Source organism: Talpa europaea (assembly GCF_964194135.1).
Source record: "Talpa europaea genome assembly, chromosome: 14".
Lineage (NCBI taxonomy): Eukaryota > Metazoa > Chordata > Mammalia > Eulipotyphla > Talpidae > Talpa > Talpa europaea.
In genome coordinates this window covers 15,148,714-15,167,988 of record NC_140082.1, presented here as the reverse complement: position 1 = coordinate 15,167,988, position 19,275 = coordinate 15,148,714, and the positions used below count along the sequence as shown (strand labels likewise).

At 35.5% G+C, this 19,275-nt stretch overlaps 1 protein-coding gene across 3 annotated transcripts in view; it reads left to right on the top strand.

Annotated features, from left to right (window-relative positions):
- The window catches only part of HORMAD2 (HORMA domain containing 2), a gene marked incomplete at both ends in the record, with an annotated part of 58,494 nt that extends 40,895 nt beyond the window's left edge, over positions 1 to 17,599 (top strand). For all 3 annotated transcript variants that reach the window (XM_084253549.1, XM_084253547.1, XM_084253548.1), the window contains one exon: positions 17,495 to 17,599. In XM_084253549.1, coding sequence (XP_084109675.1) covers positions 17,495 to 17,599 — 105 coding nt within the window. The remainder of the gene's footprint in view (positions 1 to 17,494) is intronic.
- Between the last annotated feature and the right edge of the window lie 1,676 nt (positions 17,600 to 19,275).

The window sequence follows — 19,275 nt, the reverse complement described above, 5'->3', positions numbered from 1 at the left end:
ACCTAGGAGTGGAATTGCTGGATCATATGGAAGCTCTATGTTTAGTAGGTCGAGAAATCTCCACACAGCTCTCCATAGTGGTTGGACCAGTTTGCACTCCCACCAACAGTGCAGGAGAGTTCCTTTTTCTCCACATCCTCGCCAACATTTGTTGTTGCTAGTTTTTTTAACATGTGCCATTCTCACTGGTGTAAGATGGTATCTCATTGTAGTTTTGATTTTCATTTCCCTGATTACAAGTGATGTTGAACATATTTTCATATACCTGTTGGACATTTGTGTTTCCTCTTTAGAGAAGTTTCTTTTTAGCTCTTCTGCCCATTTTTTGACTGGATTATTTTCTTTGTTTTTGTTGAGTCTCATCAGCTCTTTGTAGATTTTTGTGATCAGTCCTTTATCATTAGTGTTGTGTGCAAAAATGTTCTCCCAGTTGGTGGGGTTTCTCTTTGTTTTGGTTATTGTCTCTTTTGCTGTGCAGAAGCTCTTTAATTTGATGTAGTCCCAGATGTTTATCTTTGCCTTCACTATCACTGCTTTGGGTGATGTGTCTGTAAAGATGTCTTTGATGTGCATATCATGTAGTGTTTCGCCTATTATTTCCTTCTATGTATTTTATGGTTTCAGGTCTTATATCTAGTTCTTCAATCCATTTTGAGTTGGTTTTTGTGCATGGTGTTAGGTAGTAGTCAAGTTTCATTCTTTTGCATGTGTTAGGTAATAGTCAAGCTTCATTCTTTTGCATGTAGTGAGCCAGTTTTCCCAGCACCATTTACTGAACAAACTTTCTTTGCTCCAATGCATATTCTTTGCTCCTTTGTCAAAGATTAGTTGACCATAAATCTGTGGGTTTATTTCTGGATTTTCTATTTGATTTCATTGGTCTGTGTGTCTGTTCTTGTTCCAATACCATGCAGTTTTGATGATTATGGCTTTGTAGTATAGTTTGAAGTCTGGGAGTGTGATGCCTCCATTCCCTTCTTTTTTTTCAGGAGAGCTTTGGCTATTTGGGATTTTTGGTGATTCCATATGAATTTCATCAATAATTGTTCTATTTCTTTTGAAGAATGACATTGAAATTTTTATTGGAATAGCATTGAATCTGTATATTACTTTTGGTAGGATGGCCATTTTAATAATGTTTATTCTTCCAATCCATGAGCAAAGGATGTCTTTCCATTTCTTTGTGTCTTCTTCTATTTCTTTTAACAGTGTTTTATAGTTTTCTTTGTATAGGTCCTTTACCTCTTTTGTTGGATTTATTCCCAAGTATTTGATTTTTTTTGTTTTGCTAATAAAAGGGATGGCTTTTTTGATTTCTTCTTCTTCAGATTTATTGTTTGTGTATAGGAAGGCTACTGACTTTTGCGTGTTGATTTTGTATCCTGCCACTTTACTGAACTGATTGATGAGTTGAATTAGTTTTTCTGTGGAGTTTTTGGGGTTCTCTATGTATATTATCATATCATCTGCAAATAGTGATAGTTTGACTTCTTCTTTTCCTATTTGGATTCCTTGTATGTCTTTCTCTTGTCTTATTGCTCTGGCTAGGACTTCCAGTATTATATATAGTGGTGAGAGTGGACATCCTTGTCTTGTTCCAGATTTTAATGGAAATGCTTTCAGCTTTTCACCATTGAGAATGATACTGGCTGTTGGCTTGTCATCTATATGAGCATCCTTGATAACAGTTTCATAGAGATGAAACACCAATGAGGAGTCAGGATATTGCCTTCAAAGAAACTACAACCCCTGGAGTCTACAACTTTCCCAGGACAAAATATCTAAGTTTGCAAAGATCCAAAATATACCCAAATCCTTTAAAGACATAAACTAACCATTCCAAGAAGTAGTTTCTCATTCCTACTCTTACTCCAAATTTTCTGAGAAAGGCAAATTTAGTTTTTCTTTTAAATCAAGATATGATATGACTAGACTTTTGTTTAATTCTAAGCCAAAACATTCCCAAACTCCTACTGCATTCCTGGGAAGCCCTAAAAAATGTTGAAGTATTCTCTTGGCCATGTCTCATTCCTTTAAGGAGTCAAGCACTCTCCATCTGTATCCTCTCTGAGACTATGAAAAGGGAACATGGCCTCCGTGACTGTTCTAACCAGGTGGGTCAGATTAGCTTTATAGTCCACTTATTAGGAAGCTAACAAGGCTCCTCTGTGGGTGTTTGTGCATACTTTACAAAACTGTTGATGACCTCATGAGCCAAAGAAAGCAGGTCTCACGTTGTGGGCTAAGCCTAAATATTAATACTACTTTATATTTATGTAGTGTCTTTTTTCCAAGGAACTCCAACCTCTTTACAGACATTATGTCATTAATCCTCAAAGCATTGCTGTTTGGTACATGGCAAATATATCCCTCTCCATCTCCCTCCCCTTTTTTTTTTTTTTTACTGTGATGGAAACTTGCAAGTCAGTGACAGAACCCAGACCCCTGGTCCTTAGTCTGTGCACTATACCATGAAAAAAACAGATAAAAATAATTTTTGAGCTTATTTGTTGCCTCTTCGATGGAATTTGAGAGGATATCTGTATGCATTTCAATTTTCACTGTCTCTAGCTTATAATGCTTTCTTCATTTTAAGGTAGGCATTTTCTAGAATATGTAGTTCATCTTTCACTATTGCATTTATAGGAACACTTGAAGTTTGTGGCTGAATTTAAGGTGAAAAACTTACTTATTGAATATGTAATTTCCCTTTTACTAAGCAATCCCTTGTACTTCTCAAACCGTGAGATAAATTAGATTTTTTAATCCCCATGCTGACTTATATTCATTTATAGCAACCACATGTTTACCAAATCAGATAATATACAACTAGATGCAACTAATTTGTGTTGAATGATTAATATGTACCAGATATTGTGACAAATATTTTCAAACACATCATCTTATTTTACATATGTAATATTCCATGAGAACCTGCTAGAGTAAGACTTATCGTCTATGGAAACATTCTTTTAGAGTGGGGCAAGAAAAGAAAGTCACTAGAAATATGGCCTCAGCTGCTATATTCTCTCTCCAAGAGAACGCAATTAACTCTAATTCCTTAGTGGAAATCTCCAGTGTAAATATTTCCACGAAAAGGGAAAATATGGGTAAATTCTAAAAACCACCAGAAATTAGTTCAATGTCCATAAAGTAAAAAAAAAAAAAAAAAAAAAACCTTAAAAGATTGAATCTTACATACTAAACAATTAATGAAAACACAGAGAACAAAAAGAGCCGTATCTGGTAATAACAAATACTTCTTCATTTCACTTGATATTAAGTACTTTCCAATCAGAAATATTGGAACCAAGAATTGAACTACAGTGGCATAACTTTAAACATTCGCAAAATCAATCTCACATCTTATTTTTTAATTCTTTTATATGACATACTGTCATGTTTTCCAAATTTGTGGGTTGAGGAAACGTTCTTTTTAAACAAGGAAAAACATTCAACTTTTAATTATTAAATTCTGAAAGCCTCAGAGTAAAAATATATCAAATGTCCTGCAACACTGATGATATTCCACTCTGCTCTCAGGCCCAGCTCAATCTGAAATTTCTACATTTCTAAATAAATAGTGTTTAATTTGAAACTATCATGGAAAATCGTCATATGTTGGAAAATATGCACAACATGTCATACTTTAGGTATATAATCTAGCTATCTTCTTTAGCATAGCTACAGGGAAGTTTATATCCAACAACCTTGTGTTTTAAAGAAAATATAATTTGCTGCCTCCCTGATGGTGAGGGGTTAAGTCTCAGCACTATCACTGCTATGGCCTGATTTCGATTTCCGATCAAGGAGCTAACCCACACATGGCACAGCAGACCTCTCCTGTCTTGCCCGCTGCTCCCCTCATCAGTGTATTTCAGTAAATCTGTTTATTCTGTTCCACACTCTGTCTCTGGTGAATCCTTTGACCCTCTGCACCTCTGGCCTACACCCTAGTTATTCTCCTAAATAACTATATGTTTTTTAAAAAAATCTATTCATAACATTCTAAATGTTTAGTTTTTTAATGTCACAGGAAATATTAGCCCAAGAATACCCTTATATCTCAAGTAAAAATTTGATGATGGGGAAATTTGGATAGTAGTGAAAAAAAAACAGTGTCTTGGGCCTCTCCGGTGGCGCAGTGGTTGAGCGCTGGGTTGCGAGGCTGCCCGCGGCCTCTGCGGCGCCAGTTCGATCCCCGGCTGCTCCCCGATCCCCGGCTGCTCCCCGGCCACCGGAGGAGGGTCCCACATGGCGCGCAGACCTTTCCTGCCGCCCGCTGCTCCCCTCAGCAGTGTACTTCGGTCCTTCTGCCTGCTCTGCTCCCCACTCTGGCTCTGGTGAGTTCTCTCACCCTCCCGCGCTTCTGACTGTGCCCAGTGCATGTATAAACAAAGACAAGCAAACAAACAAACAAATAAATAAATAAAAACATGCCTCTATTAAAAAAAAAAAAAAAACAAACAGTGTCTTAGTAGTATTGCCTTGTATGTTTGTGCTGAGTGTGCAATGCCTAAAATATAGACAACAGTGTGAATGGTGCCTCCTGGAGGTGAGCAATGCCAGACAGCCCTGATTTTAACTACTAAAGTTTTGTAAAATGCTTGTGATTTTCTCTGATTAACAACTGAGGACCAGTTGTAAACTACAGTAAGACTTTTACTGTTATTCCTTATGTCTTCTAGTGTGTGCAAAGCTATTTGTTTTCATCTCCATATTGGTTCCAAAAGATTTCCTTATTGTACTGACTGAGCTTTTAGTACATTGGTCTGGCATTCTCCCAGCTCTCGGTTTTCATGAGTCAGGGAAAATGTGTGCATTTGAGAAGCTTGTCAGACTTGCTCAACCAGCCCTGGACTGATTATAAAGTTCCTCCTCCGATTCTCCATCTCCCTCTATATTCCTACAACATACTGTTTGTACCTTTATTTAACCCTTACTTCGTCTTATCTGTGTTAGGTGTTTGTTAGTGTGTTGTTTATACATCTGTGTCTCACTACCTTGAAACACTCTTCTTCCCATCCCTGTTATCCTGCTGTTCCCATCATCACCACAGCGCTTAGCGTGGTAACTTGACTCTGTTTTCCTGAACCTCATCTTTTACCCTTCACTCTTTGGTTGTCTTTCATTTATTTTAGTTAGGAGGAAAATATGTGTTCTATTGATGAGGAAGAAGGAGGTAATGGGAAGAAAGGCCCACCTCCATTTGAAGTGAGATGGAGAGTGGTCCTGAAAATAGGTTCGTTACTTGGCCACAGCCCTCCACTTCCCCATTTAACTTTACTGTGGCAAGACCTGGTGTAACTTTAGTAAAATAATTTGAAGAGAATGGTATTGTAAATTTTATAGCAATTTAAGTTTTTTAGAGGTGCAGTTGATTTCAAAATGATCCAAGGAGTTTCTGGAAAGACGTACAAGAAATCAGTAATAGTGGTTGCTTTCTATACAGAGATTTGGTGACTTTGGAGTGACAGGAAGAATCTCACTGTAGACTTTTATTCTACTTTTTGAATTTCATACTATGTGACTGTACTAACTATTGAAATTGATGAAAATGAAAAAAAAATGGAAGCAGGCAATTAAATAACTATACTTGAACTAAATTGATACCTTAGAAATTTCTGTTAATTGGGCCTCCTTGGTGGCGCAAGGGGTTAAGACACAACCTGTGAGTTTGTCCATAGCCACTGCAGCGGGAGTTTGATCCCTGGCCAGGGAGCAACCCATATGGTACAGCAGGCCTCTCCTGTCTCTCCCACTGCTTCCCTCAACAGTGTATTTCAGTCAATCTGCCTGTTCTATCCCCCACTCTGTCTTTGGTGAATCCTCTTACCCCCACCCCTGCAACTCTGGCCTATACCCCAGTTCTTGTCTGCGTAAATAAATAAATCTTAAAAAAAAAAGAAATTTCTGTTAATTGTAGGAAAGGGTTAAGATATATATTTTTTTAATTAAAAAAAGGTAGTTCGGGAAGAAGGATCTGATTATTTTCAACTTGTGCTAAAAACTGCCAGAAAATACAAAAAAATCAAATTGTTTTCCCCTCATATAAAACTCACCCTCACTCCAAACACCCAGCTTCTCTTTAGGGGTTTTCTTTTTCTTTTCTCTTCAATGAATTTAGGGCAAATTTAAAGTGAAAATATGACTTTTTAGTAAATGTATCTTTACCTCTTTACCTCCACCTTGTATGGAAGAACAATTAAGGGGAAATCAGAGTTCCTAAGTGTAGTCTACTCTGCCTTTTTCTTCCTGCCAGTGAGAGTAGGCAGTTATGACCTGGGGTTTAGATATCACATTGATAAAGATCTTCCATCTCAGCTTTCATACCAGAGTGGTCTTTATATATTTTATGGAGCCAACCTCTATAGTCATTTCTGTACTTACAGTTATACTATATTCCTTTCAGCACCTGCTTAAGCACTGTATACAGACTCCGATTCAAGCAAATGACCTATCTTGCAAGTCTATGAGAAGCTAGGTGTCACATTTCCAATTCTGTTTCTATTGTCTGTTCATCTCTTTTATTTATTTATTTTTTTGAAGAATCAGCAAACCTCTGTCAACTTTAGTACATCTAATAACACCATCATATCATTGCCTATAGGTTTCCTCCTCCATGTCACAAATCAAGAAACAACTTTTTCATTTTTGTAATTATTTCAAGTATGTGCCTGAGTATGTGCATGTGTGTTTGATATGTCTACCTTTACTGTCACAAAATTTATAATTAATTACTCAAGCATATGCAACTAGGAAAATAAATGACATTTTCCAATTGAAAAGTATCTAATAATATTTTAGAATATTTTATAATTTTAAGTAGTAATTCAAGTAAACTTTAATTTTTTATGTTCTTTTATTATCTTACCAGCTTGCAAATAAAAATAGTTTCATAACAAATCTTTCAGCACATTGAAATAAAGAAAACAATGAGATAAAGTAATAAGCATGTTGATTATAAACATTAACTAATAAGATTTAATTTTTACAGAATTAATATGGAACTTCATATTTATAAAATAACTTTAATTATACAAGCTGCACATGAATACATTATTACAGATAATTCAAAAACTACTAATAAGGATATTTAATCCTTTGGCTTTACATTTAAAACACACACACACACAAATTGTGTTATCCAATATGATTGCCACTAACTACATGTGGCCATTAAGCACCTGAAATAGGGCTAATTTGAATTGAGATATGCTGTAAGTGTAAAATATACACAGAATTATAAAAACATTGTTCAATAAAAAGAATGTAAAATATCTCTAGCTTATGTTGACTATATATTGAAATAATATTTTTGACTTAGTGCATTAAATAAAAGTAAATAATATTTAATTTCATCTGCTTCTTTTTAAAAAAGCAAAATTTTCTATACAAAAATTTTAAATTTAGAAAATTTAAAATTTTCTATATAAATTTTTCTATATAAAAATTATATATGTGGTTTGTAATTGTGTCTTGCATTTTATTTCTGTTGGACAGCACTATATATATATGTAGATATATAATATATATCAGTACAGTATCTATGATTATATATACACAGATGTGCATATATATGAGTTGCAGATATTTTTAAAGAATAAATAGGATAATGTCTTTTTTTGAAACTTGCTTTTTTCACTTAATATATGTCTTGGAGATTTTTCTTGTCAGTATATTTATATTTAACCTCATTCTTTTTAACTACTATAAAAGTATTTCTTAGTAATAAAGTACTCAGATTATTTCAGCCCTGTGCTATTACTGGAACATTTAAATTGTTTTCATTTTTCCTAAGGAACATTGTTTAGGGAATGTCCTTGAACGTGACTCTTTGTGTGCTTATGGCAACATTCCTCTAGGGTAGATGCTTAGGGGTCAGAAACATACATTTTAAGTTTTTGTAGATCCTCCAGATTATCTCCTTCAAAGACTGTACCACCACAGGAAATACATTTACCTTTACAGCTTCTTCTTCTTTTTAAAAATTATATGTACTTTTATTTTTTGTTATTGTGGTAAACACACACATATAATAAAATTAATCATCTTAACTATCTTTAAGTTTACAGACTCAGTGCCGTTAAGGGTAACCATTACCACCAGCCATCTCGAGAACATTTTTCATCTTCTCAAACTGAAACTTCACACCCATTAAAAAATAACTCCCTGTCATTCTCTCTAATCCCTGACAACCCCCATTCTACTTTTTGTCTCTGTGAATTTAACTACTTTGGGTACCTCATATAAATGGAATCATTCAATATTTGTCCTCTTGTGACTAGTTTATTTCACTTAGCATAATTTCTTCAAGTTCATCCATGTTGTAGTGTATGTCAGAATTTATTTTTAAGAAAATCTGCCTTTTTAAGACTGAGTAATATTCCATTGTGTATATGTACCATGTTTTGTTTATTCATTCATCAGTGAGTATTTGGATTGCTTCCACCTTTTTGCATGATTGTGTGTTATGTTGCTGCTCACATTGGTATACGAATATTTGTTCAAGGTCCTGCTTTTGGTTTTTTTGGGTATATAACAAGAAGTCATTTGCTGGAACATATAGTAATTCCATTTTTAATTTTGAGTAACTGCCATACTGTTTTCTATAGCAATTGCACTATTTTATATTCCCACAAACAATTCAGAAGGGTTCCAGTTTCTCCACACCATCTCCAATACTTGTTATTTTCTGTTTCTTACAAAATAATCACCATCTTAACCAGCCAGTCAAGGGGAGGGTAAAGGGCAAGAGCAAGGTGGGAGGGAGCACGGTGGACTATGATGGTGTTGGACTATAAGTGGCTTGGTGGTGTGTACGATGTGGTAACACCTGAGGGAGGAGATCCAATACTTTAATCCACAATGATGTAAACCCATTGGTTATAGAAAAAAAAAAAGCCATCTTATTGCGTGAAGTGATATCCCATTGTGTCTTGATTTACATTTCCCTAATGATTATTGATATTGAGAATCTTTTCATGTATTTATTGGCCATGTATGTATTTTCTTTGAAGAAATTCCTGTTCAAGTCCTGTGCCCAGTTTTTAATCGGGTTGTTTGGTTTTGTTGTTGAGTAAAATTCTTATGTTTTCTGGGTATTACTCTCTTATAACTTATATGATTTGCATGTATTTTCTCCTGCTTCTGAGTTGACTGTTGACTCTCTTGATAATGTCCTTGGATGCACAAAAGTTTTAATTTTGATGAAGTCTAATTTATCTATTTTTACTTTTGTTGCCTGTGTTTTGGTGTCATGTCCAAGAAACTCTTACCAATTCCAATGTTATGAAGCTTTTATTCTCAGAGTTTTATAGTTTTAATTTTTATATTTAGGTCTTGGATCCATTTGTGTTAGTTTTTGTATATGGTATAAGATAGAAGTTCAGCTTCATTCTTTTGCACCATTTTGTGAAAAGGCTCCCTTTTCCTCATGGAATCTCTTAGCACCCTTGTTGAAAATCATTTGATCATATAAGTAAGAATTTATTTCTGGGCTCTCTCTTATTCTGTTGGTCTTTATGTCTATTTTTATGCCAATACAGTATTGGCATTTTTTATTTCTATTACTGTAACTTCATAAGTTTTGAAGTCAGCAAGTGTGTGGCCTCTAATTCTGTTCCTTTCTCAAGATTATTTGGGCATTTGGGGGTTCTTTGAGATTCTATAATTTTAGATTTTTCTATTTCAGCAAAAATGTCATTGGGATTTTGACAGATAATATTTGTAGATCCTATTGGGGTAATAACAACATCTTAACAATATTAAATCTTCCATTATAGGAACATGTGGTGTCTTTCCCTAGTTTTATCATTTTATTCCTTGCTTAAGTCTTCTCAATGCTAAAGTTATAAACAAAATCTTTTTTTAATATTTTATTTTATATAATTCTTACATCATTTTCATCTTTGCACAATGTATGCATTTTCATTATGGTTATATTCCCCCATACAATTGCACCCCCCCCTTATTTTGACTCTAGTCCTTCCTCTTCCTACCTCTCCCTCCCACTTCTCCCCCCCAGTGTGTCTCTGGTTTATAGTTGCTTGTTGATTTTGATTTTTACTTTGTATTGATTAGTCTTTTTCCTGGTCTCTTATTTAAGTTTTCTAAATTCCTGCTATGAGTGAGAAGACCATCCGGTATTTTTCTTTTTCTTTCTGATGTTTCGCTGAGCATGATCCCTTCTAGCTTCATCCATGTTGCTGCAAACTGCATGTGTTTATCTTTTTTGATTGCTGAATAATATTCCATTGTGTATATGTACCACATCTTCTTGATCCAGTCATCTATTTTTGGGCATTTGGGTTGTATAAACAAAATCTTAAGTTATCTTCTTCTCATTTGTAGCTCTCTTTTACATTTAGTTCCTTAAGCTAATTTGGCTTATTTTTTTCTGGTGTGAAAACTTTTTCCTGTTACATTGGTACCACCCAAATAGCCTGCCCTGCTCATTTGAATACCACTTTTACTATCAAATTCCCATATATACATGTTTGTTTCTAGATTTGCTATTCTATTTCACTAATCCATGTATACTCCTATGTTAACTACTATCATGTTTTAATTATTCTAACTTTATATTGTGTTTTTCTATCTTCCCCCTCATAGTTATTCTTTTTTGATATTTAAATTTTTTTCTATACATTTTCTCTTGTAGATGACCATTAGAATCAGCTCAATAAGTTCCAAAAGACATATATTTGAATTTTGATTGAAATGGCATTGACTTCATAAGTTAATTGGGGAAATTGTTATTTTTATAAGTACATTTTGAAGAAAAGTTATTTCTAGTTTTTGTGTTCCTGTTATCCCCATGGTGCTGGGAAACTTTCTGTTTACCTAGTTTATACCCATATTGCCTCTACAGAGCAGTTCTGTCCAATAGGACTTTTTGTGATAATGAAAATTTTCTATACCTGCAATGTCTAATAGGTAGCTTCTTGCTACATGTGACTGAACACTTGAAATGTGATAATGTAATGGAGAAGTTGAATTTTAAATTTTATTTAATTTTTACTAATTTGGACACATGTGGCAAATGGCTACCATAATAGGCAGTACAGCTCCTGGATATATGAATAACTGTAAGGGAATACTTGTATAGGTAGGAGAGCTAAATAACAAAAGAATTATTGATGCCTACTGTGTCAAAGACTCACCATAGGTTTTGAAGAGAAAAGGCCTAAAGACCACAATATTGATACAAATGAATTCCTAAAGAACTTAAAACCCAGCACATTTATATATTTACAAATATGTTATCAGAAACACACAGTTATAAAAATTTGCTCTGGGTAGTCCTTCAAGAAAGAAAAATCAAACTAGATTAGAATAGCTGGAAAACTTTGTAGATGAAATACTTTTAGAGAATGACCTTGAAGGAATTGTTCAAAAATTGAAAGAGAGAAAGTAATTGAAGATTTCTGTTTTCTGAAATATGGAGGAAATAGAGAAGAGGGGAAAAAAATGAGGTATGTTTGGTAAATGTAACTATATTAGCTTTCTAGGGCTGCTGTAACAAATTACCACAAATTTGGTGACTTAAAAAAAATATATTTTCTCACTAGAGGCCAGAAGTCCAAAAATCAGTGTAACTAGACTGAAATCAAAGTGAGCAGAGCTGTAGTCCCTCTGGAGGCTCTATCAGAGAATCTGTTCTTTGTTGTTTCCAACTTCTGTTGGCTGCTGGCATTCCTTGGCTTGTGGCCATATCACTTCACTCTGCCATGGTGGTCATGTTGTGTGCTCTTCTGTTTGTGTTCAAATCTTCTGCTTCCCTCTTATAAGAATGTATGTGATCATGTGTGGGGTCCCTCTGGATAATTCAGGATAATCTGTTCCTCTCACGATTTTGAATCTCAACTAGAGAGACATCCCCCCGCAACCCTTTGCCATTTAAGATAACAGTCTAGGATTAAAATATGGACATGGGGAGGGGCAGTCAGCCTACCACAAGAATCCAGTTTAGCTGGAGTAGAGGGTACCTATTGCAGTATCAGTCACTGAATGACTTGCTCATGTGAGATGTAACAGGTGCTCTATCTGTGCTATTCCATTTACTCATTACAAGAACTCTGTGTAGGCATTAGGAAATGAGAGAAGGTGACTATATTTTCCACCTTTGATGACTGGGAAATAAATGGTGATTAACAGAAATTGAAAAGTCATGAGGAAAAATTGATTACAGAGGAAAAACAATTAATTCAGCTTTGGGTGTGCTTTGTTTGAGGTCTTGATAGGCTGTATGCCCCCACCTCCCCAAAACAGTCAACCCCAGAGTAAAACCTCTGAGCCCTTTGTAGAGGTCTGATGACCTGTCCTGTAATTTCCTACCCTTGTTTTACCTTTTGGGTTGAATAAGAAAATTACAAGTAGCATTAAGTTTGAAATCAGGAGATCTGGGTTCAAAATCTCCACTTAGTAAATATGTGAACAAGTAATTTCATTTCTCTAAGGAATCTAAAAATGAGGAATAAAAGCCGTGTCTCTGCTCTCACAGAGTTATAGTGATGAATAAATGAGATAACATTTGTGATATTCTTAGCACAGTATGTGCTCTGTTGTAAACATTCAAATGTTGGTAAAAAGGAGCAAAATTTTTAATATGTCAAACTTAAGTATTTTCCTATTTTAAAACTATCTGGGTGTTAAGCAACAGTTAACATTAGTTTTAAAAGTCTTTAATTGACTTCCTTTTCTACTGTCCAAATACAGCCTACCATGCTTTGACCACATAAGTAATAAGTGCCATGCAAGACCAATTGTATCCCTTTCTAAGCAGATTGACCTAAATAAATTCTACTTCACAGAACTTAAAAGGCCACCAAGTATGAATCATTTAGCTTCCTGCTCCCATATAAAGATGTACCTATATCTATATAAATTTTCCCCCTTCCTTCAGACTTTAAGTAATACCCCATCTTTTGTCCAAAATAAGTACTTCTTTCTGTTCTTGATGCAATTTCCTTCAACCTGAGCTCTAGGTCACATAGTCAGTGCCCTGATGAATACCTTCATTTGTATATTTTGCCTCCAATTCAAAATCTTGAAAGCAGAGTCAATTATTTTTTCATCCATCCTCTCCACCATGTTCCTATCACCCACCACTCATTTTCCTCTGTTACCTATTGTGGTCATTTTTTTTGTTCCTTTCTTTCATTTGTTATCCCTGTGCTCATTCCAGTTAACGATGAAGCCATGTTAGAGTTCAAATTTAGGCATTCAATCTCTCCTCAACCCTCTGCCTATTAGTTTTCTCCTCTCTAACCTTTTTGCTGCTCTTGTTCTGACTTGCATCAGTTCTCTTCTGAAGTAGCCTCATTGCTTCTTGCTTCACTTCTCTCCAGTCCACCCTCATACTACCATCGTAGGGATTTTCCTAAAAACAAATCTGCTCCTACAACCTTTCAGTGGCACTCTATTACACTGCAAACTCCCAAACTTGAAAGAATGAGATTGTATGACCCAGCCACCACCTCATGCCTTCCTATTAGTCCCACTGAACTATTCCCAATTCTCCAGAGGCATTCTGCTTTATATCCCTGTACCTATGCATCTTTTGTCTAGAATGTTATCTCTGCAACCTCAAACCTTAACGCAATGTGCTTGGTGAATGTCTATCCATCTTGCACTACTTAATTCAACTTCACATCCCTTTGAAGCCTTACAGGCTTCCCCAGGAAGAGCTGATAAGATCTCTTTAGAACCCCTGCTGTACCTGGTACAGGACTATTATTTCATCCGAGACCTTTTTATTTCTCCCTACCAGGTCCTCTTTTAGGACATGAAGTGTATCTTTGACTGGACTTGTATTTTAGTGCTTAGCACAGTATCTGGCACAGAGAAGTGCTCAAAAATGTTTGAGGAATAAATAGATTAATTATAGATTTTTAAAGCTTTTTGATATCTTAGAGTTGAAGAAGAGATAACTGATATAATATTTGGAGATAAATGGAAATATCTGACTATGTCTTTTAGAAAACTACATATTTACATCCTAAATAGAAATAGCCATGGGCCTCCCTAGTGGCGCAAGGGGTTAAGTGTCAGCACTGTAAAGCTATCCGCAGCCACTGGAGCATGAGTTTGATCCCAGGGCAGGGAGGTGACCCACATGGTGCAGCAGACCTCTCTTGTCTCACCCGGGGCTCCCCTCAGCAGTGTATATTGTTAGATCTGCCTGTTCTGTTCCCCACTCTGTCTCTGGTGAATCCTCCCACACCCTCCCACACCTCTGGCCTGCCCCCCAGCTCTGGTATGCATAAATAAATATATCTTTTTAAAAAATAGAAATAACCATGTTCTAGAACCTGGTCATTACGGACAACCAACAAAGTAAATGAATAGGCAAACTATTCATGAGTCCTAGTGAAACATGAGATACTTGCCAATATATCAGAGAACTTATAGCTTCATTGGAGTTGGAGGTAAGTGTTGTCTTTAAGCATTTGGGGTTTTTTTATTGTTAATTCACCACAATGTTAACCTGAGATACATTTATCCTAATAACATTTATTTTATGGTCACTGTTGTTCTACCTTTCATTATGCAAAAAAGATAAATATTAAGGGAGAGGAATCAAAACTAACATTACTACAATAACTTAGAGGAATGCAGACCTTTTCTGAACCATAAAATTCCTTATCTGGGAACTTCTAAATCCAAAGATTTTATGCTTATGCTGATTATAAATTTGTGCTGGTAAGGACTGACCTGACAAATAATTTTGAAGTAAGCAAAATTCACTGCACTCTCACCCCGGCACATTAAGTATTCACAGAATTATTTCCTGGTTACCTAGGACTGCACATCCCCTTGGTTCCCTGCACAGGTCTGCCTCCTAATGCAAAGCAAGTACTGTGTTCTGAACTGCTCTTTCTATGAAAACTTCTGTCTTCTTTCCAAAGGCTGTGAAGCCCAGCTTTCTGAAGGCTGCTACTTGGAAACCATTTGATAAGTTTATTTATACTAACATCATATTGAGTAATACATAATTCAAAGGGGGATTTGCATTTTTAATAAGACTGTTGGCTACCTAACAACTAACCCTATGAGCCAATCTTATAAATGGGCATTTCTCACTAACCCATATACTTTCCATGATTCTGTGTCTTTAAGCATGTTGAACCTTCCATCTAGAATGACCTCCCCCAATCTCACCACTGTTTCAGTCTGATGGACTGCTAAGAAACTTTCTGTAAATTCCCCAGACTGAGTTGGTCTCTCCAATCTAGACTTTTCTAAAAATATATGTACTTGCTCTCTCAATTTCTTTTACTTTTTATGTGCTCTTCAACTAACTTCAGGGTGACTTTTGCCCCCACCAATCCAGTGTACCTAATAACCTTCATATGGGTAAATCAGATGACATATTTCAGTCTTCATCTTTCTGGACCTCTCAGTAACTTACCACTATTGACATCCACCATCACCCCTTTTATTTTCTCCACTCACTCTTCTTAAAATTCTCTTCCCCTGGCTTTCTTGACATGAAAATATGCTGGTCTTCCTTTATCTCTCAATCTCCTTTATTGGCCCATCTTTACCTAATCTTTAAATGTTGGAGTTCCTTCAGGCGATGTCTTGGCCCTTATCCCTTCTCCAGCTCTGATTTCTCATTAGTAAGCAAACTCCCCCACCCTCATGGCATTAATAACTGCCATATGCTGAAGAATGACAAATTTATCTCCAGACTGCTCTCCTGAGTTCCAGCTTCCATCGAGGTCACTTCTTCAATATATCTACTTGGAGTTTTGCAGGCATTCCAAACTCAGTAGGTTCAAAATTCCCATTGTTTTCTCTACCTGAGAGAACACCATTTCTACCCATGAAGTTAGCTAAACCAGAAAGTGGAAGTTATTAACCTGCCTACCTCTCTTATCTCCATTGGTTATCCTTCTGACAGTCATCAAATATACATTGGCATCATTAGTTGGAATACACTTCAAAAATGTTTTTCGAATGTTCCTTTTCATGGTTTAAATAATTCATATAGATTATTCATCTATGTTAGGAAGTGTCCTCTGATTACACCCTGCTTTTGAACACATTAGTTTTCTATAAACCATTGAGTGTTCCTAGACCTTGTTGGTTATCTTGAGAATTGTGTACATTATTGAAGATGTTTTGATTAACTCACTGTAATAAAATTACAGTTCTAAAACTTATAATAAAATTCTGGTTTACTTCAGCAACAAGAAAAAGAGAACAAAAATATTATTTATAAGGCCAACTTATCAACAGAGAATTTATACAGCCATGTTTTCCCAGACAGAAATAAGGATAATTTTATTTGAAAGGAAAACTTGCCCAAGAAAAATTTCTAGAGAAGCTGAAATTTTCTGACTTGTTACCACACTAACAAGTCCATCTACTAGATAAAGAAGTTGGGTTTTGTGCTTCGTGTTTTTTGTTGTTGTTATTGTTATTGTTGCTGTTTCCTTTTCTTTAAAACTTTTACATATCTAAGCAAATCATTTATCTGTTTATTTTCTCAGAGTTTTACATGGTTGATATTTCAGATTAAGCCAAAGGGAATTTGTGGTTTTGAGATCAGAAATTCAACTGTTTTCTAAAACTTAAAGGATAAATTACTAATTAACTATTTGTAGACCCAATCTTTGGTTCTAAATAGTAAAAATGCTTTATTGATATTTTGAGTGTATATCAATAATAACTTGGATCTATGGCAGCCACAACAAAGGGTAATGTTGGAACCTCGACTAGATAGAGTCTGACAAGTCTTGCTTAAAAATATGTATCTTACTCCATTTCCTGCTAAAGAAAGAACAGAGAACGTGGAAAAACCTTTCCTCCCATCAACTGGCTGGAAAAATAAAATTATCTTCTATGTGTTTCTTGGAATTTCAGGCATTTGAGATTATCTAACAGATATTAATACAGCTAATTGCTCACTAAATTAAATAAAAAGTTGTAAGAGTTTTACCAAAGCTCAGCCCAATGAGGAAATATGTATCTATGATAAATTACTGAACTTCCCTTTAATCAATAGTATACACTTCTATCCAAGCAGAAAGAAGGATCATGATCCTCCCTAATTCATTAATCTGAACATATGATAGAAATTATAAGGATGTATGATTCTGCTAACTGAAAATGGGACTTAAATTATTTTTGCCTCTAAAGCAATCAGTGCCCTAGATCTCATCTGACCCTTAATTGCTCCTTGTTGGCCCTGCACCTTGAGAACTCTTCCTCAAGAAATTAATGTTCTGAATTCACTAAAGAGAACCAAGAAACTGTCCTTGAATCTGGCTGTCTCCAGAAAACCTCAGGTCCTGAAACCTGGATACCAGACTTGGACACTGGCACTAGGGACTCTGCAGGGCCAAACCAGCCCACAAGAAACCAGGTTTGGACCCGTTATGACTAGAGGAATTAATGCTTTGTCTACCTGTTTTGTAGATGCCTTCCTTGTACAACGTCAAAGTCTTTGCTGAATTGTGCCTCTTTCTGATGATTCTCACAGATTCAAAGAATGAATTATGTGTACAGTCAGCAAAGTTCTGAGAGCTTCAGGAAGAAGAGGAAGGTCAGCGAACCAGTGAAAGTCTTCATTCCTGACAGAAAATGACAGTAGATGCCTTCACTACATTTATTCTAATTTTATTTTGCAACAAACTTACATGAAATGTCTTAGTAGAAAAGTAAGTTCCTATCACTAAAACCTTTTGCTAAATGTGTTGCTCAACTTTTTAAAGTCAACTTGCTAAGTGCTAAGTTACTGGATAGAACATGGGTTAACTCTGCCCCAAGGAAACAAGGTCACTAGGGCTGCTTTGAAATTGCATTACTTCAAGGCTGAGTTAGAGATGCAATACTCTTTATATTTGTAGAACAACCTCAGCAGCTATTTTGAAAAGAAATAAACTGCTGTTCTCAAAGGAAAGAAGGGTTTTCTTTTCATAATTAAATTCCCCAGGTATTTTCACACTAGGCATTTAGACTAGTGTGAAGTGTTTTAACTTGTTGTAACCTGTGTACTAGAATCCCTTCATAGCTTAATTAGAATCCCACAGAATTGCATAGGATGTGCTTGGTGAGGCTTATCTACGTCTGATTTTTGTTAACTTCAATCAAGAGGTTGATCAGTCATTTGGTAGACTAAAATGTACTCTCCCTAGTAAGTTCCTGAAATCTGGCACTAGGACCTGTACTGTTGTTGGCCAGCTCAAGACTGGGGAATAGGTTGCAATGCAGGAGCCTAGCTCTCTTCTCAAGACCCAATTCTGAGTGCTTCCCAATAAACACTTCAGTTTATCAATCTTTAATTGGCAGATGATGCTACTAATCTTCTCCTTATACTGAAAGAATTTTGATAGACTTAATGATTAGTATCAGCTTAGTAATAAATGACATAGTATTAATTTTGCTATTTATATAACATGGATTAAATAATTTAAATGGATATATGTCATATACAATATATAAGTTATATATATAAGCAATAAGTTCAATATTAAATATGTATACTTTCTGGCTAAATAAAAGCAAAATGTAACTTTTTTTTTTTTTTGCTCATCTTTTTTTCTTCACTAAGGTCAGTGTTTCTCCAAGTGTGGTAAGGACATTAGTCCTTGGAGTGATTGTTAAAATACAAATTGCTGGGCCTGCCTCATTTTTACTAAATAAAAATCTCAAGGGTAGGACCTTGTGGAAAACTTCTTGGATTTCATGTACTCAAAATATTAAGAACCCAGAGTCTTATACCCAGAATAAGAGGAGAAACTCTGGGGTCAAATATACACTTTAGCCAGCAGAAGGCTGTGTGTGATTGTAACATAGGAGAACCTGAGGGGGCCTACCTGACTGGCAATGTCCTTTGTTATTGTATCCATTTCTGACTGCCCACAGTCAGCCGACACACTGAAGTCTTAAATTGGGCTGTAGAACCAGGGTGGCCAGGAAGGAGCATCTCCCCAGCAAATTAAGTATACTCACATGAGCTCACTCTGCCACTGAAGGGAGAAGGAGGAGAAAAGTACTGGGTTTCTTATAGCCTGAGTCATCACAATTTCTTTTAAGCGAATCACCAAAAGAATTTAGTTGTCTAATAGAGGGATTAGGCTTATTTTGTGTCTTTCCAAAGGGTAGATCTTAGACCAAATTGGTAAAAGCTACAAGAGGTCAAAAAGAAGAACTTTATATATATATATATATATATATATATATATTTCTTACATCATTTTTCATTTTTGCACAATGTATGCATTTTCATCTTGGTTATATTCCCCATACAATTGCACCCCC